The 22,471-nt window shown below is 39.8% G+C and overlaps 1 protein-coding gene and 1 long non-coding RNA gene across 2 annotated transcripts in view; both read left to right on the top strand.

The window, feature by feature from the left end:
• Positions 1–14,738, top strand: part of LOC125014502 — a 21,215-nt gene extending 6,477 nt beyond the window's left edge. Inside the window, exons 5-6 of the mRNA XM_047595656.1 lie at positions 14,490–14,588; positions 14,632–14,738. Of these exons, the coding sequence (XP_047451612.1) occupies positions 14,490–14,588; positions 14,632–14,738 (206 nt within the window). The remainder of the gene's footprint in view (positions 1–14,489; positions 14,589–14,631) is intronic.
• Positions 14,739–14,912: 174 nt separating this feature from the next.
• LOC125023579 lies at positions 14,913–15,208 on the top strand. The gene is made up of 3 exons (XR_007114649.1): positions 14,913–14,941; positions 15,047–15,062; positions 15,143–15,208. It is a non-coding gene; the product is annotated as an uncharacterized LOC125023579 (long non-coding RNA).
• Positions 15,209–22,471: the final 7,263 nt, after the last annotated feature.

Genomic DNA, 22,471 nt, shown 5'->3' on the forward strand with positions numbered 1-22,471 from the left:
AGTATTTTTAGTTTTAAGTGACTGAAACAATCTCTGTCTTTGTTCACAGGGCAATCAGCTCCTGCAGCAGCTGATGAAACATTTTATTCTGAAATCAAACCAGGAACATCTCATGGTAAATATAACATTGATTTCTAAGAATAGATCTCTGTTGTGCTCAGACTACAGGAGTTTTGGTCTGATTTGTTCCTGGATTCCTCCCTCCTGGTAAATAGAGGATAAATCATCAGATTATCTGGTAACATGAAGGTTCACACATGTAATTTTAAGATTTCTGAACTGCTCACATTAAACCTGAATGACATCAAACATGTTTGACATCTAGGATTTAAGCAGAAGTTAGCAGTTGTGACTTGGATATTTATTTTTGTCTATTTCCTTTCAGGTCAATAGAGATCTGTATCAACAAAACCATTTGAATAGATCATAAAAGTGAAGCTACTCACATGAATAGCAGATATTTAAAGACATAAACCAGCTGAATGTGCTGCTTTTAGTGCAGATGTATTTTAAAAAAGCTTCAGTTTGTATGAATGTAGTGATCGTGTGGCTTTAATATCAGCATCTTTTTCACTTCTTCATGTTCTGTCATCAAACATCATTCTGTTACATGTCCACTTAAAGAAGCTAACTATGTTGAGAAGAACTGATAGTATAACAAGTATTTAATGTTTCCCTGAACTGATTAAGTATATTGTAAAAAGCTTGGCCTTTCTAACAATGTTATGCATCAATAAACGTTTTATTTTTGATTTTTTTGTCCTGTAGTAAAATGTCTGTAGTGTTTTCATTGTGTTTATGAGATGGTCTTCTCACAGTTTAATGCGGTTTTAATCAAAGACAAACTCTGAATCAGGGCATAGGGACATATTGTGATCACAGATGGACTCCCAGTCACATCTTGAGCAGCAGGTCACAGGAGTTAAAGTTTGAAAAGTCTGTTCAGATTTGACATGTTTCATATGTGGTGTGTTTGTGTGTGGATATGCTACAGAGTGCTCCATGAGGGAAAGTTGAAGGTTACATAAACAGATGACTGCCCTTTTCCCTGCAGTGAGAAAGAGAATGATTTATTTTAAAAACAAAGTATCTTCAGGGTGGGCACAGACAAAACAACAAACCAGGCAGCTACTTAGCTCATAGTTAGTGCTGCTCAGGTGACTCCATCCCTTAGTGATGCTGCTATAGGCCAAGGATGATGGGGGATGATGCTCTGAGCACCTATCCTCTTGCACCAAGCTCCCATCCTCTAATTTATCTTCTGTCCTCTAATGACTTTTTGTCTCTATTACTACATATGCATTTGTGTGCTATTCCTGTATAGCATGTTAATAGCTGTGTATCTTTTTACATGTGCGCTTTAGTCCAATGTTTGTATCTATGACAAATGTGTGTTTATGTCGTTCCTGCTGCTGCTCTCTTCTCTTTTTCTGTCTCTACCTGGTTGGCCTTAGTCAGGTGGGTTCCTCTATACGAGCTGGGTTCTGTTCAAAGTTGCTTCATAGATGCTCTGGGGGTTTTAGGCCAGGCTTTGTAAGGCATCTTGAGACAGTTTGTATTGTTATTGACACAACATAAATAAAATCCAATTGAATTGTACTGACCTTCAAAATAACCCGAAATGAATCAGAAATGAAAATGAAATATGGGACAATTTACCATAATTCCCTAGCCCCCCAAAGAAGGACTAAACATGAGGGTAAAAAGATGTACAAGTCATAAAGGTTAATGACACAGTAGGATTGTTGAATCCAGGAACATGACAATCACACAGACAGTACAGCACAGTCATAGTTGGAGAGCAGAATAAAGGTAGAGAGACCGGCAGCTGGAAAACAAAAAAAAAGTTCTTAGAAACCGAGTGCCAGTCAATTCTTCTTGTGATACTTACAGCACCTGGGACATCAGCACCCCCTGCTGGCAGGATGAGCATAACATCATGACCACCTTCCTAATATTGTGTCGGTCTCCCTTGGGCCACAAAAAAGTCATCTGGAGCAGCTTTATACCAGTAAAACCTCCATCCTGCAGATGGATGTTCAACCTCAGAGCAGAAACACAATTTATTTTAGTCTATCATTCATTATTTGTGTGTAAATAATAGAAAAAGACATCATGTGACTTTTTATTTCTGCCTCTACACTTGTACCTTCCCCAGTGCCGTTCACTAGCAGTAATCCTGAATTCTCTTTCATTTGGAGGTTTTATTGAGCTTGTTGTTCTCCATTCATACTCCCACTCTGAGTCTCCTCCATTGTCAGTCTCACATCTGAGGACGATTGTCTCTCCTGTATATATCCATGACCAGTCGGGTCTCTGCGTCACAACAGCCCTGTGTGCCCCTGTTTGAAAAGGACACATGGATGATAAGAGATTCAACTTTTTAGTGTTGTTTGCAGCAATATCAAATATTAATTGTGTCACATCTGAGATATTTATCATGAGATTATTGTGCTCACAGAATAACTCCAGCACACAGCACAAAGTATGTCTCATCCTGACCCACCCCTAAAATACTGAAACTGCATCAAACCAAGAGGACTGTCAATTACAGAGAATTTACATTTCATACAACAGTAACTATGTTTGTGGAAGTGTTCAGTCTACAACACAACATTATGTCCAACTCACCTCATCTTCTACTACCACTCATCCTCACTAGGGTCACAGGTGTTGCTGGAGCCTGTCCCAGCTGTCATCAGGTGAGAGGTGGAGGACACCCTGGACAGGTCTCCAGTCTATCACAGGGCTACATTATGTCAAACTATACTATAAAATAACTAATGGGTTGAAAGGTTTTAATGCACAACCCTCTCACTGTGGTTCACAGCTTGACATTCCTCCAGCAGAGACTATCACACAGAAGTGTTGCCCCCACTGATAAATGTCCAGATTATGATGCAGAGAAGAAAGAGGAGGGTGAAAGTGGAGGGGAGGCAGTGCGGTTCTAGATCAAAATTACCAGGGGGCCGAGGTGGGGCCAGTGTTTTTTCAGGGGGCACACATATAAGGACAAAACAGGGCAATGTTTAGGCGTTCAAAATGTTTAGTTTCGTTTATTTAAAACCAAAACTAAATACATTAAGTATTAATACAATAAGACAAACATTCTTTGTCAGAATAAACATGAACTAAAACGTGCTCAATAAACCTTGAAACCATGTTTGTCTTTTTTGTCAAATAAGATTTCTCTTGTTGCATAAAATAAAACTTTTATCTGCACGATGACACTTTTTTAATCGAAGCATTTAGCTACACACAGAGTTCTTTTTCACAGCATCAGACTTGAATGTACAATCACACTATTTTAATCTAAATCACACTCATCATCTCACTCTTTCTTTATGTACAGTCAGCCAATTAAATATTCAAATCAGATTCAGTCCTGTGGCCCCGTTTTTTCCATTTTGTATTTTTATCTGAAATTGAAATATGAAAAAACAGGCATTTTTTAGTTTTTTTGAGTTGGATTAAAAAACGAAAAACAAAACAATCTGTCACTTTTTCATTGTTTGAGTTTTGATTGACAATTGAAAATAGAAAGAAGGAATGATACACGGATTCCAGTCCGTTAGGTGGGAAGCAGACTGCAGACTACTTTACAATCCTATATAGGAAGCAAGAAACAGGTTTTTTGTTCACAGCAGCAACATATTCCAGAAATACTGCGAACCATCAACCTTTCAGTTATTGGACGACCGCTCTACCCCCTGAGCTACTGCCACAATCGATAGTAGTGGAACAGATCAAGACCTTCTTGCTCATCACAGATCAGAAACAGGAAAACACGCAGCAGGACACACAGGTCTCAATAAATGCTCTGTAGTCTCATTGTGTATATGGCATCAAGTAGCTCCAGAGGTCCAAGGCCGTCTTCAAAAGTTGCACTATATATTTTCTTTAAGTGCTGAATTTGGTCTTCAAGGGACTCTGTGAGGTCCTTCTTATATTTGTCACAGAGCTTTGAGCTAATGCACTTGTTCGAGGGGCGAGACTCAATGAAGGATTGCTGGTTGAGGCGGCACCATGGACGTTGATTCCCATTAAAGAATCAGGAAACTTAGACAGAGAGATCCTTTTGTCTTTTTTAACACAGTTCTTTACAACATGAGTGTATTTAGTGTGTGGTCTGAAAATATAAAGAAAATAATAAAATGTATTAGAAATATTCTCTGAATATTATTCAACAGGTAAATCAGAATAAACATTCAAATAAACTGCTATATGATTTACAGTTCACCAGTAATATTCCTTACTTATGTATGAACTGCTACTTAGCACAATAGAGCAACAGTAATGTCATGTAAACAGTGGAGAAAACTGTACAGTTTCCAACATAACCTTAGCAGGGGCAAAACGTGCTTAACAGCATTAGCTTATATATCCAGAGTGTAAACAACAGCAAATAATTCGACATTTCAAAATTCTTATTAATATTAAGCTTAGACACGATCACAACAATAAACTGAGTTGTAATATTAGTGCTAGCAAACTAAATATTCATCATTAAACCACCACAGGCATCCAAACTTAGCTGCAGTGCTAGCAAAGGGGAGAGCTAACAGCTACTGTGCTACAAGCTGCTCAGCTTAGCTAACTCAACTCACAAAACATATTTCCATGTAACACAAAGTGCAATGAAAGTCGAAATATTTATAACTAAGAGGTAGAAAACACTTACATTTCCACAAGAACACACACAGGATACGGTAAACACACACACATAGAGTCCATGCAGCTTCAGCCTGCTCACTAGCCTGCTGCTCGTCAGTGTGGCTGATATATTCTGACCTGTCCAGACTGCGCTACTGCCGTTTCACCAGCAGATGGCGTCTCACGTGCTGGGCTTTCTCACAGCACTGATGCTGTCCTGTGGCATATTTCTGAATTTCCACAGGACGCAGAACTCTTCACATATCTGCTGCATTGATGAGAACCGTACATGTAGCTGAGAGATTATTCTGTCCATTGCAACATGAAACACTCCATCTCTGAATTGGGTCTCTGGGCTTTGCTCTTCTGTCCCTTGCTTTTCTGGCTCATCAAAGAAATGCTTCCTCTTCTCTCGTCTCATTTCTAACTGGGATTTGATGCCCATGGACGTGGCAGCAGCAGTTGCCTCTGTCAGAAAACTGTCCCATGATGCACGCATGCAGGCAGTCTCCTCCTCCACTTCCTTTATACTGACAGCTTGTACATCTAGTGAGATGGTTGAGGACTGGCTGGTAAGATTTCTATCCTCTATGCATTGTAACACCTTGACCCAAAAAGTGAGGAGCAAAACTGCATTAAAGGACTGAAAGTAGGTCTTTAGACTCTGTGCTTCAGCTTTGGCTTCACTGGTGAGGTTACCTGTTGTGATAAAGGTGTCTAATGCCTGGATCACACCAGGCAAATGTTTTTCCACTGGGGCACTGCCTCTATCCACACACTCCATCGTGTGTCAGACAAGTTGTGCAAAGAACAACCCAAAACTCTCGGGTAAGATTTCCCATCGGTGAGGGCTGCCACTGAATAGTTTGTACAGCTGATTGATGAAGCCAAAGAATATGTGTATTTGTGGGCAGGCCCGGGCTGCATGGACACCAACTAGGTTTAACGTGTGAGAGTGCACAAGTAGAGTATCGTGGCCATGGGATTTTATTCAGTAGGCGAGCTTGCACTCCTCACACTTCCTGCCAGGTTAGCTCCGTTCTACATAGCACTGACCCCTGTCACATCAGTCTACATCAAGCCCATGTTTCCACGTAGTGATAGTGATTATCCGCCTTCGCTTCTTTTTTTCAAAAGACTTAAATTCAAGGAAACGTTTTTTCATTTATTTCCCCACCCCCCTCAGTGGAAGTTTGACTGACAGACCTCCGAGGCAACAGTACATGTTGCTCCTAGTTTGACACATCTGGGGTTGCATCACACGTTATGGGATAGAATGTCGTTTCTTGCCTTTGCTTCAATATAGTGTTGAGGACAACGCTGGAGCAACAAAGTTCAATAAATTTGGTTTTGGCTGTCAGTGACAGGTAATGACTTGGAGTCTCTTTCCCTGTTTGCCGGTGCTCTCTAATGTTTGGTAAATGGTCATTTAAGGATGTTGTCATACTTTGCCACGCTCAATTTAAGCCAAGAAAATGTCCATTGTCTGGCTCATCTAGTGTATTTTTGCTGCCCCTGAATGGCAGATTGCTGAAGGCTAAGTACAGTGTTTACATCCCAGCCACCATTCAGTAGTGCTGTCTGTTTTTGTTTTGATTTCCAAATTGTCCTTCTCCCAATAAATTTTTAGGTTGTTGGCTGTCAGTTCCAGACGTCTTGTTAGGACAGAATGTTGCAGGTTCTTCCATTTCCAGTAAACAATGTTTGTGTGAACGGTTTCTTTCAGTTCTGGAAATCTCATCATGAAGCTTTCTGTATTTTATATTGGATATTTTTCATCCTCATCTGTGAATTAGTGCACAAGTTGATCCTTTTCTCTACTTCAGAGGAGATCAACAACATGGAAGCAAAATAAGGCCTTTTTTGAGTTGCTATATACTATCCAGATCCCTATGGTTTTTTTCCCTTCATTGTGGGACGTGAATATGTCAGATAGTTTGGGAATTCCCTGCCCTCCTGCATCTGCTGGGCAATTCCTTTGCCCTCTGTGAAAAAGGCGGTTGGTTTTGCCATCACATGTACGATGTTCACCTCTGTCCAGAGACGATCATTTTAGTTGGCCTTAATGCAGGATGGCTGGAAGTACGTTGTGTGATCATCAACATTCTCTGATCCAATCCTGCTCAGACTCTCCGAACGGGGCAAGCGGGACTCTCCCGCTTCCACAGTGACTCTCTGTGTCTCTCTCGGACTCTCCATCGGTAAGCCTACTCTGTCCCTCCGCGGGGCAGCGGCCCCTCCCGCATCAACTCTCTGACACCTGACTGCAGCTGGATCTCACTCCTCCTTCTTCTCTTTTCCTTTCTTTTCTGAGCACCAGACTGGTGCTGACCGGACATTTTAAGCGTCCTGAACTTCAAATTAAATGACAACATCACATTTTGATCAGTGGCCAAACCATTTTTGTGTCGGGGGTGGGGGGGTTCTTGACCACTATTTCAGAATCAGAATCACTGTATAGACCATAGTAATGTGAACGAGATGCAAGGAATTTGACTCCGGTCACTTTGCTCAATGGTGACAACAAAAATAAAGAACAACACTATAAGCATAAAAATAGAACGTAATGAGAACAGAAATAGAATTTCAAGAACAATTAGGAAGAAAACAAATTAAAAGCTTTTATTTAAATATTACATATTCTCTCAACAAATAGGCCTATTTTATTTATTTATTGTAATTATTCCATAAGTTAATGAAGGTCCCCTGTCGGCAGGCGCGGTCAGCACAAGCTCAGCTGAAGACTGGAAGTCTTTTGTTAGAGCACATTGTTTTCTGACCTGTAGGTGTCTCCATGACTATAAAGAATGTAGTTACTAACTGTCTATTCTGCTACAGGTTTATTTCTATCTACTGACAATCAATGACCTCATCATTTCTATCTGAGACACCTGAAAAGAGAAATCGCAGCTTAGGTTCAAACTAAACGTCTGCTGTTCAGTACGATGACGATTGTCTTGTGTTCTCTCAACACACTAGAAAGAGGACAGGTCCTAGACGTAATCCTTTTATTAGTATTTTATACTTAATCTAAAATCCCATATTGTTACTAAACATGGTAGTTGATTAACTGGATATGTGTAACGTTGTGCCGTAGCAGCATATACACACAACGGCTTAAACAGACAAGTGGTGTATTTGGGTCTAATTTAATCACAATGCACCGACCACTATAGAATGACATAACCTAAAGTAACATGCAAATATAAATACAATGCTTCCTGCCTTCTGTCTCCATCACTCTTTTAACTAGTTTCATGTTTTCTTTAACCACCAAGTGGTTTAACTCAGTTTGTATATTGCTGTTGCTGGACCGGAGTGACAGCATGTTTAAACCCACCAGAGGTGTGAGGTTTTGTTGGAAAAAAGAAGGAAGTAGACAGCTAGACTATTCTGGTACAGAGCAGAGTGACACTTGTAGGACTGGATTGAGAACGATCTCAGAAATCTTTCTCTAAAAACGGAAGTGAAACTTGTCAAGTGCTGGAGGTGAGGATGGGACACACTTTGCTCATGTCTGGATTATTGGTGGTAAGTACATCACTTTGAGAGTTGTTCTAAGAAGTCACTCCAAAATCTACACGTGTTCCAGCTAGAGGTGACATGAGGTGACTTCTCAGTTCATATCATGTGTAAAAATAGTTGTGAGTCTCGAGAGTGGACAAGGAGCTGGTCTTAACCCAATGCAGTGTGGTGAGTCTTCCTTCTTTCATGCAGCAAGGAGTGGGACTAATCAAACAGAAAATGATTCAGCAGTAAATCCCCACATAGTTCACTGTTTCTATTCATAGGCCTACAATTTAAAGTTTCTCTCAAACAAAATGCTTGTTATTTCAAAGGGTCAAAAGAGGTTTTAATTGTCATTTCAAGCATATATGAGAGTATGAAGGACGTTTCCTCCAGGACCATAGGAGCTACTTGAAGACATAGGACTAAGAACGATACAAGGACTGGACATAAAGAGGATGTGTGCAAGCTTTGCAGAAAACAAGTGTCCAACAGGCAAGAACAAGAGACAAACACTACAACCCAAACAGTACAAAACACGTGGGAGACCAGTGCAGCTAGAAAATGACATTATACCGAACAGAGAAGCAGCACAGACTGATAATCAGACTAACAGAGTAATAGTTTAGGATGGTTGGAAAACATTTGACTGATTAGCAAAGCATCATGGTGTGCAAGGGATCAAAGAGGTGTGCAAAAGGACTGACAGGTTATGAGGTATAGTTGTGATATTATTGTGGTTGTGGGTGAAAGTAGTTTAAGTGTTTGTTGTGTCCAGTCCTCCGTCAGTTCAAGAGTCTGATGGTTTTGAGGAAGGAAACTGTTCCACAGGCTGGTGTGTGCCTGACTGCATCATGGTACCTTTTTTCCAGATGGAAGGAGGAGAAGAGTGTGTGAGGTGTGTGGGCTCATCCCATGATGCTGGTGGATTTGTGGATGAGTGTGTGGTGTAATGTGCTGATGAGGGGTTGTGGAGACACTGATGATCTTCTCGTCCTCACAATCTGCTGCAGCATCTTGTGCAGTTCCCAAACCTGCACAGTGATGCAACTGATATACTATTGTTTAAGTAGAAATGATCTTTCAAGGAGACCAGACATAAAATGAATAAAAGCAACATGTGAAATCACTTCCAACACGCATTGTCTATGACCTCACAGTTTGACTAGTTCTACATCATCTTACCATCAAGAGTTAACATACTTTGTATTAGCAGCTAGCTGGACAGGAGGCGTCAACATGTTAAACCCCAGAGCAGTGGTCCTGAGATGTTGTGGGGGCTGGATGTGAGGATGATCTCATATTGATGTGAAGTGTAACTTCTTCTGTTCTGCACGGTCTTTCGTCACTGAACTCAGTTTGGATGCTGCAGTTTGTTGCTTTCCTGTATGAAGTATGAAGTCTTTTGTCTGAAGCAGAGTGACACGTTGCAGTACGTGAACTCAAACAAACACAGTACAACTCATGCAGTCATGATGCACTGGATATCTACAATAAAACACACACACAAATAAGCAAATATATGTGATTTAGGTAAAGTGTTAAATAAATATTTACTCTAAGTTCGTAGGTTGTAGGTTTTTGATAGAAACAAGTGTGAACTGAGTTTGTATTTGCAGTAGAAGGACAGGAAAGTGTCACAGTGTTCTGTGGTCAAACCCAGTGCGTGCTTTGAGTGTTTAGAGAAGACTGAAGGAAGTGGGATGGACTAACAGACAGAAATAAAACATTAGCAAACCCCAGTGATCTCAATACTGACATGAATCTTCTTTTTGTCCTCCAACAGTATCACTGTATTCTCTTCATAGACTAGCAGTTCCAAGTTTCCTCTTGATACAAACCGGAAAGTATGTCTCAGGTACAACAACAGAGTGTCCAAGTGCGTGGATGTGAGATGGGACACACTTTTCTGTGTGTGCTTTTTTGTTGACCCTGTGAGTTCCCAACCTATATATCTCATACAAGTAGGCAGGGTTTTGACAGGTGATCTGATTGTATTCAGAGCCAACAACTGTGTTTAAGAGTCACAGTCAGATAATATTGGGTTCTCATTGTTACATTTTAGTCACTAATCTGGTCCCATATGGACTGTCAAATGTCATAAGAAGCCCAGTTATTTTAAATAGTTCTTTATCTGTAGAAGTTTTGACTTTTATTTAGAGTTGGATACACCCTCCTCTCTGTGAACATGCTCAAGGTTCAGTTCTCTATTTATTATTTATTAATCATTCAAGATTAGTCTGAACGTAATTCGTCCCTGAATTGTTTTTTGTCCGTATATATATTACTTGTTAATCTATGTATCTAAACCGATTTGTAGAGTAAAATAGACGTCAGTTTTATTTAATGTTGTTTAACTGAGTAAAGTTTTGAGGAGAATATTTGGTGTTTGGTTTTAGATTGCTGTGCTGACTACTGACCCCTACAGTCAGCTTTGTGTCACTGGAGAGTCTGTTACCCTTCACATGTGACATGAAGGAAGGAGGAGTCCACTGACTGGGATTAAAAATCTACAAGGATGTGGAGAATTTACTCGCTACTACATAGATCACATGCGCTACACATTAAATCTGTCTCCCAGTCACAGTGGTGGAATATCCAGTGCTGTGTGTTTCCACCTTAGATCACGTCAGACAAAGTTTGTAGTAATACTGTCACCTTAACTATAATCCTGGTAAGATCTCATTGTTTATTGGCTTATTCAAGTGTGTTAATTTTTAAGAGCAAATATTATTTGAGATGTCCCATTGAATTTGAGACTTGATCAGGACGTCTGTATTTAAAATAAAATGACTTCAATGTAGACATCTGCACCATGTTGAAATGGACATAATACACAGCTCGCTTCAAATATTTAAAACTAATTATAATATAGTGGCATTGTCTGTTGAAGCATCCATCCTATGTTCTAGTTTCATTAAAGTAAAGAAGAATTCAGAAAAGTATTTTACGAAATTGGCATGTTGATATGACAGAAAATCCTGAACAATATCAAACAAAAAACAAAACATTTTTCTCATTTTATTTATAACATCAGATAAACCCAGAGCCCACACTACATCAGGACTCAACACACCATACCAGTAGGAGGCAGATGACACATGACGCTGCTCTGTGGAGCCCTCTGGCAGGATGGAAATATGATGGTTCAGACGTAGCAGACGGCCACCTCTGAAGTACAAGTCAAAACCAATGATGGAGAAAACAGAAGTTATCAGTGTATCACAAGAGGAATCTACCAGTGCAGAGGGAGGAAGAGAGGAAGAGGAGAACCATTTTACTACACTGATCAACAGTGATCCAGTCACCATTGAGATAACCTGTGAGTTCAGTTATTTAGTTTGAAATATTCAATGGATTATCATATTTTTCATTAGAATTAATGATGAAACCTATCAATGTGAGTTTTTCTCCTGTTGATTTCATTTTCTATTTGTGTCCCGAACTGTTCATATGTGGGTGGAAAACAGTTCCCAACAAGGCTGTTGATAACACGACAACACAATTGGCCCTCAGATATTCAGAGGTGAGAAGATTCACTCTGACAGTGAGGTCCAGGGAGGTGAAGACACTAAGGTGGAAGTATGTAGTGGATAAACCCAGTCTCTACACACTGGACAGACAAAAAATACTGACTTTCACTGCGTATCTGAGTCCACCAGTGGAGACTACATGTGTAGGAGATCCGACTCTGAGATGACTCATATTCCTACAACGGTGGAGTGAAGCCATCACACGTCAGTAACTGTAAGGTCATTTTTGTTTTTGTTCTGTTAAACATATGATTACTCCTGATAGTCAGTAGTTAATAAAGAAAGTTTGGTCTGAAGGCAGACACTCTATTTTTCAGCTGGCAAATGGACAACAATCGTTTTCCGTATCATTCAATCATTCAGGAAAAACAAAAACATAAATTCATTCTGTCTAGTTATTTACCTAACCATAAATATTCACACCACATTTAATACAATGCTCAAACACTGTGTTTGTTCTTGTGCCTCTAACCATGAACAAATCCAAACTCATTGACTCATACACTATGATCAGGGTTTTAACACTATAAAAAATATCATGTATGATGGAAGGTACAGATTTGAAGTATTGTTGAATATAATCTGAGTTACAATCAAATGAGCTCCTCCTCAGGTGCTGCTTATGGAATCAAGCTAAAATGTGCTTTGTGTCTTTACTTGTCAACACTATTTGAGTTTTTCTCAGTTGCTAAAACACTAAAAGCCATTCACTGACTGCTTGATAGTGTAAATCATTTTGATCACTTTGTTTACGATTTGAGAGCAGTGTTTGGTTTTGAGCACAGGTAAAACTGTTTTCAGGTGAAAGTTTCATATCCCAACTGGGTCTCATAAAAGGTGAAGTCCAGTTGCTTAATTCTACCCCATTTTTGATTATGGCGGTGAAATGTTTGATGACAATTATTAAATATTTTATCCTGAACTCAACACAACTAAACCAAAGGCCAGAACCCCCCTTTGAGTGCTGACACCAGAGTATACCAGTAGGAGGCAGTGTGAGCCTGCCCTGCTCAGTGAACCGCCATCATCTGGAGGAAATACTACTCGGTACAGAGATGAGAAGATCCCTCTGAGAGCCTCTGGACCACACAACATGCTGGTTTCTATTCAAATTGGACCCAAATGAAGATCTCAGAGGAAGGACTGTACTGGTGGCAGAGGAGGAAAGGAGACCCATTTACTACACAGAGTACATGATTCAGTCAGGATCAATGGAAAAGGTTGAGTTTGAAAAAAGGAGGAACCAAAAAATGCAGAACATCCCACAATGTCTATCTATGGATACATCAAGTCATATCTGTTTGATGTTGAATTATTGGTGTCTTTATTAAAGAATCTTGAACATGAACAGTTCCAAACAAGGTGACTGTGACTCCTCCAACCCACTGGCCTCAGATCTACAGAGAAGGAGATTAGTCTCAGATGTGAGATCCATGAGGAGACACTAGAGTGGGAGTATGAATGGAGATCTACCAGTTCATCACAAACCTCCAAAAATCTAAAATGCGTTCAGGAATAATTCTGATTCTTCACGTCCACACTGGAGACTACAAGTGTAAAGGTGAGAATGAAAAGTGAAACACACAGTCCTTCAACAGAGTGGAGTGCGATTCCTTCAGATTGACTGTATCATCAGTAAGTCTCATCGAGTAGGTTCACCAATCCATCACGTATTTACTGTAACTTCTATTTATATCATATACATTTTATAAAGAGATCAAACAGACAATCCATAATAAAAAGCATAAATACGCGACGATCACAGACACACACATCTTGAATTAATCTACCATCCGTACATATAACCATGTTTTCATTCTGATAAAACCTCTATCAATTACAGGTAAACACCCTGTCCTCATCTGTGTCTCCATCATGGTTGAGCTCCCTGGAAGCCTCAGTACTCCTGACTGTGAGGTTGAACATCCATCTGCAGGATGGAGAGTTTTTAAATGGTATAAAACTGTTTCCATATCTATCACACATGTAATCAATATTACAAAACATTGAGCTGCATCCTGGTAGCAGTTATCATATGGAATCTGATGAACAAATTGCAGCAATGAGGGCAGTCATATGCTGGACCAGACACACACAGCATGGGATATGGTTGTAGAGCTGGAAGAGGAGACAGTTTTACCTGATTACAGTCCACCTCAGTTTGTCTGGTCTGTTTCTATGTTCATGACTTTTATCTTCCTATTAACCCAGGGTTAGTCTGCTTCCAGTAAAACATGTCTAAAAACTACAGACTGTCTTACAATGTTTAAATAATGTTAACATTTATGTTTCACTGTGGTTTGAAAATTTGTTAAAGATGGTATTTCATTACTTTATGTAACATTTTATTTTTAAAGCTGTTAAAAATATTTCTATTTATCTGTGTAACATTTATTGTACAGTAGATGTCATGAGGTGTGAACTCTTCATCATGGTTGATTTTCCAGATTTCATTCATCACGTCTCTCACAGTGAATCCTGACAGAGTGCGGCACTCACCTCCTGAATCTGTCCACTCTGAGCTGTGAGGCAAACTCTACTGAGTGGAGAGTGAGGAGGTTTACTGATGTTGGCGTGCCTGTCAGCACTGTTCTACCTGGGGGACCATGACTGGATCAACATGTAATGTTAATAGGTTCGGTAACAGTAATGCAGTGTCCTGTGGAAGTCTGGATCAGCTTTCAGCAACGCCGTCAAACATCATCGGACAGAGTGAGTATTAATCACTTGTTTCTGTCATCACCCAGATCTGCTGATCTCAACATTAAATGTGAATGATGTTTGGCTGTTTTCCAGCTGATGGTATCATCCTGGTGAGCCCTGTCCATCCTGTCACTGAAGGGAGATTCTGTTTCACTTGCTGCAAGTTGAAGACACAAAATGTTCTTTCTACTGGTTTTTTCTATCACATTGACAAACTCATCCAAAATGATCCCAGGAGAGGAGCTGAAACATCTTCACAGTGTCAAAGTCCAGATGAAGGGCTTCTACAAGTGTCAGTCCCCAGGAAAACAATCACCACAGAGTTGGATGGCTGTAACCTGAGAGTTAGTTTTTCAGTTTATTTTTAATAGTACATGTCATATGAAAAGACCTATTTGTTAAGTTGATTTATACTCATATTTAATTGAAGCTCATTATTATTTACAGCAGTGTCCAGGTCTGAGAGCTCTTCATTTCTTCTCCATTGATCGTTCACTGATTTTTCTCCTGCTTGCTGCTTCTTTGTTGCTGCAGAAAAATAAAGGGTGAGACCTTTTTCCAGTGATCATACTAAAAATACTGTTAAATTCTGATCTTATGACATGAAAGTGAAGAAAACTTGTACACATATTTGTATTTCTCTTTTCCAGATGCATGCAGTAACAGGTTGGTCCAACACTCCTTGTCTCATCTTGATCATCATAACAATACTTACCATGTTCCTTATTAAACCCTTCATGCTTTAGTCTCTCTCAGTCTCTGAACATCAACCAAGGCTCTGCTACACAGCAAACAGTGAACCAGAATGAAACTCCAAGTTTACTCCCCTCTTCTCCATTGGTCAGCCTTTCCAATCATTCTTTTCACAACCTATTTCTAACAACCCACTTTGACTTTTCAATCAAAAGCTCAAGTGACTCATGGGATGTTGTCTTGATTTTCTCTGACCCTGTAAGCTGATGTTTTGTCTATGAAATCACTCAGAGGCTCTGGAAACACAGGAAGTGGTACAGTAGAAACTTTGATTCATTGGAGCTGTCAACATTAGATTATTATCAGTGACTCAATCTAAACTCATGGAACATTCTGATTTCAGGGAACCAGACCCATGAATCCAAAATATTACATCGCATCTTTCAGCTTCAAGGTGAGGAGTCACTACTAAGAACTATCAAGTGTGATAATATATTAGTTGTTATCACAACACCAACCCTCTAATAGACAAGAGTGTGAGAGTCATTAAATAATCTGATGCATTTATCTTCAAAGGGAGACATGACACGAGAAGAAGCTCTGACTACAATAACGTGAATCCTGAATCTTTTTCATGTGTCAACATGGAGCCAGTCTCAGAGACCAGTCAGATCCCTGGCCACAGTCCAACTGTCAGCCAGGATAAAATCACACACATATCCCTCTCTTCTCCACGGTCAGCTCTCCGTTCAAACAAACTTGCTTCCAGAGCTGCATGTGGCTTCAAGTTCATGAACCGTTACGTTACATTAATAAAAACAATGTTTCCTGCTCAACTTAAATCACTGCTTTAAAATGATTTTCCTTTGTTGCTGATTTTCACTGACCTACAGGTGGTCCTATGAAGTCACTCAGAGGTTCCTAAAACACTGGAGATTGGTACAGTATGAACTTTGATGCCATTCACAGCTCTCCAACATCATATGATTGAAATTCAAGCCAGTTAAAATTTTCTGATTTCAGTTGGACGGGCCGGTGGCTCCACAAATGTCAAATCTCAGACTGAGCTCAGAGATGTCGGACAGAGGAGTGAGTACACAAAACATTACACAAGCGAATTACTGCAAATTCTCAGTTCAAACAAGAATACCACATACTGTGTGTCACTTTACCAAAAGTTTGTGGACACCTGAATACCATACCTGTACATGCAGACTGTGATTGTTTAATTTCAGTTTCTAAACTCAGCTCAGAACATGTGGTATTAACACAAAGTAACAGACTTTGTTTAATGTAAAGGTTTCTTTTCTCTGTAATCTTTACAGAAAAACGAGGTGATCCAGGGAAGAGCTTCCGACTACTAGAATGTGAATCCAGACCTCATCTTCAGGTAAAATGTTTTAGCTCTGAGTCATTTTCATATGAATGAATGAAAATTTCCAAATCATCATTTAAACTCAAACATAAGACTTGGATTAAAAAGGTGTTTAAGTCGATAACTAGGAAGCATCAGGTGTGCTGATATGTGTCGGGGGGACTGGAAATATCAAACTACATCTCTACCTCTACCTCCTGGACTCCACCAACAGAACAAAAAATATAAAATTAAAGCTTGAACAACTAGAAAACTGCTCAAGAAATAAGCATGATGGATGTGTGGAGAGAACTACACCAGGGGGGGGGAAACCCATAAGTGTTTTACATTCTGTTCTCATCCACAGCGTACTTACTGGACAACTGAGGATGATCTTGACACAATATTTGGACAAAAGACCTAAAGGAGACTAAATTAGCACCTCTTAAATGACGTCTCAATGCCAAAATATAACATAAATAAAGAACTTACAGATTGATGTGTGCATAACGACAAATGGAAGGTGTCTCCGAGTACATTGTGGACGCAGCCAAAGCTGTTTATTAGGGGCAAAGTTTTAATGTGCGTCAGCTCGTAAGAAGAAAGAAAGGAGAAACAAAATAGATGACCTGACTGCAAAACTAAAACCCCTGGAACACAGACATATGAAGTATAATGACATCGATATTCTAAAACAAACTAGATATGAAACAAACATCATCAACAAACAAGCATCTATGAACGCCAACTGGAAAAATAAAGCTGTCTTCATGAAGCAAAAAGATCTAAAAAGCAACTGGCATGGAAGACACGTAAACAAATGGCTGAAAGATTTGTTCACAACGTTAAAGACCCCAGATTAATAAAATGCACCACGATTTTGAAGACCTCCACCTTCATTTGATACTATATTACAAAACTGATACCACAAGCCCAAGCAGCTGAGGCATCAGTTGTATCAGATTTTCTATCATCTTAGATTTACCATCAATAAGGAACAGAAAAAAATAATGACCAAGAAATACCAGAGAAAACAGAAATAATTGCTGGACCGATGCTTATGCATCGATATTGTTATAAACCTTCCTAAGATTCCTTGTCCCCAATACATAAAGAATGTTTTAATTATGTCCCATAGAGGGGCGGTGAACTCTCCTGGAGACGAGCTATAATTTTCAGTCCTCAAACCAGTAGAGGGGAACCAAGACAGAACGTAGTACAAACAGACCCACATCGCACCTCAACGTAGATTATAGATTTATTTCTCGATAGTTAGCAAAAAAAAACAGAATGGAAGATATTGTCCCAATCTGACTGACTCCATATCAGACGGGCTTTTGTGAAATACAGGCCGAGCCCGGATAATTGCACGTGCTCTCCACCTCTTCTTCAGATGAGAGGCAGTGATAGGGAAGCCAGTAGTCATCAGCCTTGACGCTGAAAAGATTTTGGAGTCTGTTCAGTGGGAACATTATATCTCCCCCTAGTCCTTAAAAGTTTTTGGATTTCAATGATCAGTAAAGGATGTCTGAACTGACTCTACTGCAGCCCCAAGCCACAGTTTAAAATAAGTGGTCCTTATCTAAAACGGTATGACTTTTAAAGGGGAGTGTCAAGGCTGTCCTCTGAGTCCTATACTTTATGCTCTTTCATAGAGCCACTGGCCACAGGCGATAAGAGAAAGGATATAACCGACGTATGACGGAACCACACAACTTAAAATCTGCTTGTACGCAGACGGATAATTTAATGAGTCCTTTGTAACCCTGAAATAATAAGTCTCCCTAAATGATTAGTGTCTACTAAAGAATTTGTACATACACAAACAAATTTACACAAAACCCAGACGTTTGAACATTTAACGTAACCATCTAAAAACATTTATAGAGCCTGGTAAATTCAAGCTGACTGTGACGTAATTAAATACCTTGGAGTGCAAAAACAGACCCTATTTATGATCAGAGCTATAGCTCCATAACAGCCACCTCAAATCAGATTCTAAGTCCGCTGCTCATTGTTACCAACAAATGTGTACAGTCGCCATAGAGGTAATTTAAGGTTTGAAGAATGTACTCGCCCAGACCTCCTGTTCCTCTTTCAGTCATTTGCCAATCATTGTACCTCCAATCTATGGCCCTACACTGCTTGGAAGATTACTACAAAGCAGCACAGCTATGCTTCCTGGTCAACTGGTGTGATCCAGACTTAGATGTTAAATGGAAAGAAAACTGATCTCCAGGATTTACTCAGCTTTACAAACAGACATTTTCCGCTCTAAACCAGACTTGTACAAGGGTGGAACAAAACAAAGATCCCTTTGAGCTGACGACCATATCCTAAAGACATTCTCTCAGATGTAACCGTCGGATTATAAATTATCAGTGAGTGAAAGGTTTAATCCTCTGGCCCACTCATCATCTCTTTGTACCAACAGACTTGTGTCCAAACACAGGTGCTCTTTATTCAGTATCTCCTGCTAGTTGGTTTAACCCTCATACCTGATTTTAAAAGGATCTCATATAATCTATATTATTTTCATAAATATATTATGTGTTAGCATGTAAGGGACAAAAATACTTCTTCAAAACCATCATGAAAATAGCATCGCATGTTATATATATGTTAATATCGTTACTATCTCTGTTACGATAAATATCTGTAATCCACTTCAGTCAAAATCATAAATTGACAAATGTTTAATTTGTCTGTTTCATCTCCATGGATGCAGAGAAGATATTCCACGAAGTAGAATGGTGCTACCCATTTTGAAAAATGGACGTTGGGAAATTTGGATTTGGGGCAACTTTTACATCTTGGATCAAACTGCTTTATTCTAGAGCACGCTATGTTTTGTCCAGAAACATGTACTCCTTGGGCTATGTCGTGGAAACTCACCAGGGATGCCCCCTCAGTTCCCTTTATTTTTGTGTTAGTTATTTAGCCCAAGGAAGGATATCTCAAACACCAAGTGTCTTTGTACGCCAGAGTGGAGGTAATAGCGTTTATAATTTTCTGATTCATTGCCAAAAATAGTCCCACTGGGTGAGACTGGGGAGAGTCTCTGCAACCCTGTTTCCTCCAGATTTCACTCATAATGTTACAAAGTTAAAGAAGTGTGAAGAAACACAATAATCAAAACAGTAAATACAACCCCCAGATTGTTGTTTGATTTCAGGTCCATAAGAGAGAATGCATCATCAATGCAACAAGCCAAGTCTGGACAACAACATGAAAAACAACATTCATCTTAAACATGTGTTTGATGACATTTATTCAACTGCGCCATCCATACATCAGACACACAGTCATTAATGAAATTCAGATGAAAGAATGACCTCACTGGATTTAATGTCTGTATCAATGCACCACTGAGGATACTGTCTGATTATATATCTATTGTTGTTGCACTGATGTGGTCAATCATGCAGGTTAAATACACCATCTATCTATAGACTTAACATGATGTATAATCTACTTTATTTCTGTTTAGTCTCATCAATAACTCAGTTCATTAAAGTCAATTCAATGTTTAAATGAACTGAATCATGTGAGTTTCATGGATTGGTTTTTGGTTTCCATCAGTCTGTGTCTCTTGTGCTGCTTTTGCTGTCCTCTTACTGTCCTTTCTTCTTCTAGTCTTTTGTTGTGTGCAGCACTGCCCCATGTGTCCCACAATCAACAGTCTATGGTCACAGTCACAGCAACAAGCTCAGCCGAAGACTGGAAGACTTTACTATACATATATAATATTCACTGAACACAGTTAGGTACATAAAAAGTCTTAATATTTAACTTGTGGTTGTAGATAAATATCTATCATTCATGCTGACATTTACCATCACAATACTGAACAGGATGCGTCAAAGTGTTAAACAAGGATGGGATGTAGTTCTGTTGATAAAAGAAGAAGCTGACAGAGACCAATGCCAGAGAATAAAAAAATAATGCTGATCTCATTTTTCCTCAAGTTCTTTCTTCCTCTGCAGTTGTTTGTTATCCTGTTAAATCTCGTTTTATTGTCAGGTGTTTTGCAGTGGTCCCCTCTCTCACTTTGCTACTGTGTTTTTGTTGTGAGGTATTGAATTGTGGTTTTCTGGATTACATTATGGGATGAAAAATTTCCAACCAAAATCACCACTGCTGCTCAGTATTATTTTTTGTATCTGCCTCTGTACTAAATCATAACAGCCACTTGAGTCAAGGACACTGACAAACTACAGTCACTCATTTCAGCACCGGAACAGCTCCTCGGAACCTCTCCTACTGCCTGGCCTTACACAGGTGAGGTAACTTCAGCACTAGGACAGCGTCACTGGGGGAACACATCAGCTTCACATGGCTCAGCTTGAGGCTTTAGTTGTGATCTGGATCTTACAAATAATCCACTGACAAAGATTGAGCATCATCTCCCACCACTGAGCTTGAGTAAAGTAGATCAGCTTGGCATCACCTTTTGGCTCCTCAGTCAGCTTTTCACAGAACAAAGACGGGTGCTCCAGTTCAGGAACATCTTTTTGAAACTGACATCCATCTGCCACTTCTGAAGAACTCAAATGACAACACGACGATCAGGAAGAAAACTGGAAAATCAACATCATCCTGGTCACGTTTACCGCACAGATCCAGTAACCAGTTAGAAATGTCCCAGACAAGCTCATCTAGAACCACTGTCTGTTTAACTTGACTGTTGCTTCAGGTGCAGCCAAAACATTTCCACTGGTTAAAACATTCCCCATGAAAAGTCAACCACCTTCACCTTTTACCAAGTCAGATTCCACAAAGACTTTATGTACACTGCACACAATACTTTCAGGCCAAAACCTTCCAATGTCACTTCAAACCAGCAGTGAATCCATTATGAAAGGGTACAACTCCCCTCCTCATGAAAGACTGAGAAGCAACCCTCTTAAAATGAGGTCAAACTGTTTCACAACAATATCCTGTACAGATGTGTTAGTTCTCACTGCACTAAAAGAATAATAATTCTCTCATTTCCATGATATTAACCTCCAAATACAGACCTTCCAGGTTTTATAATAGTCTTTGTGTTTTACATCTCCACAGCCAACAGAGGGCGCTGTTCATTGCTTTACTTCTTGACGAGGATCATCATACTGTAGTAACCACCAGTGATGGAATAACGGCGTTAAAAATAACGGCGTTACTTTTTTCAGTAACGGGGCAATTTAACTAAATTACTGTTTCCATCTTATAACGTCCGTTTTCCTGTTACTGAAAATTAAATGGGGCGCGTTACTTGGTTCTCAGCCACTGGAGCCGCCACCGCTGTTTTTGCGGCGAAACAACCGCATAGGTGGTGATTGGCTAAAGTGGAGTAGACTTTCACGATAACCAATCACAGACAGTGTTCAGGTTATACACAAAAAAAAAATCAATCACACCCCCCCCCCCACACCCAACTATGCAGAGGTGAACGGCAGCATTGCTGCATGTGGAGGAGAAGTTGTGAGCCGTCACTGGTTAGTTATCGGTCTCATGTTGTTGTATCAGCCTGTTACATTCTGACTAGAGGCCTGACAGACTGTTAATCATTGTAGATGCTACTCAGCTCAAAACAAGTTTCGATCTACTTCCATAAAGACTGATCTCTTTGAAGGGCAGAGAATGTTTGTTCATTTTTTTTCCCTCCAAACAAAATCCAAAGGTGTGTTGTTACACCAGTCCGTCAATGGAAAGCGCATAGGCGAACAGCGACTGTGGTTTTATCTCCTGCTTGTATATTGATATCTCCCACTTAACGATCAGGGCAGCGCTCTGCAATCCGAGAAAAGGGAGATTTGGCGGAATTTATCAGGCTCCTGTACAGGACACAGTGATTTTAAATTTTTTTTTTGTTGTAATATCAGCAGCCTTTTGAAAGAGCGGGAGTTTGACGGGTCCATTCTTCAGGTCATCAACAACTGTAACTTTATCTGCAATGTACGCGATGACGTATGAGGGAGGAAAAAACAGGCACGCAGCTCTCACTGAAAGCGGTATATGTCTACCAGTTGGGGTCTGAGGGGCA

The sequence above is a fragment of the Mugil cephalus genome, chromosome 1, assembly GCF_022458985.1.
Source record: "Mugil cephalus isolate CIBA_MC_2020 chromosome 1, CIBA_Mcephalus_1.1, whole genome shotgun sequence".
NCBI classification, from domain to species: Eukaryota; Metazoa; Chordata; class Actinopteri; order Mugiliformes; family Mugilidae; genus Mugil; species Mugil cephalus.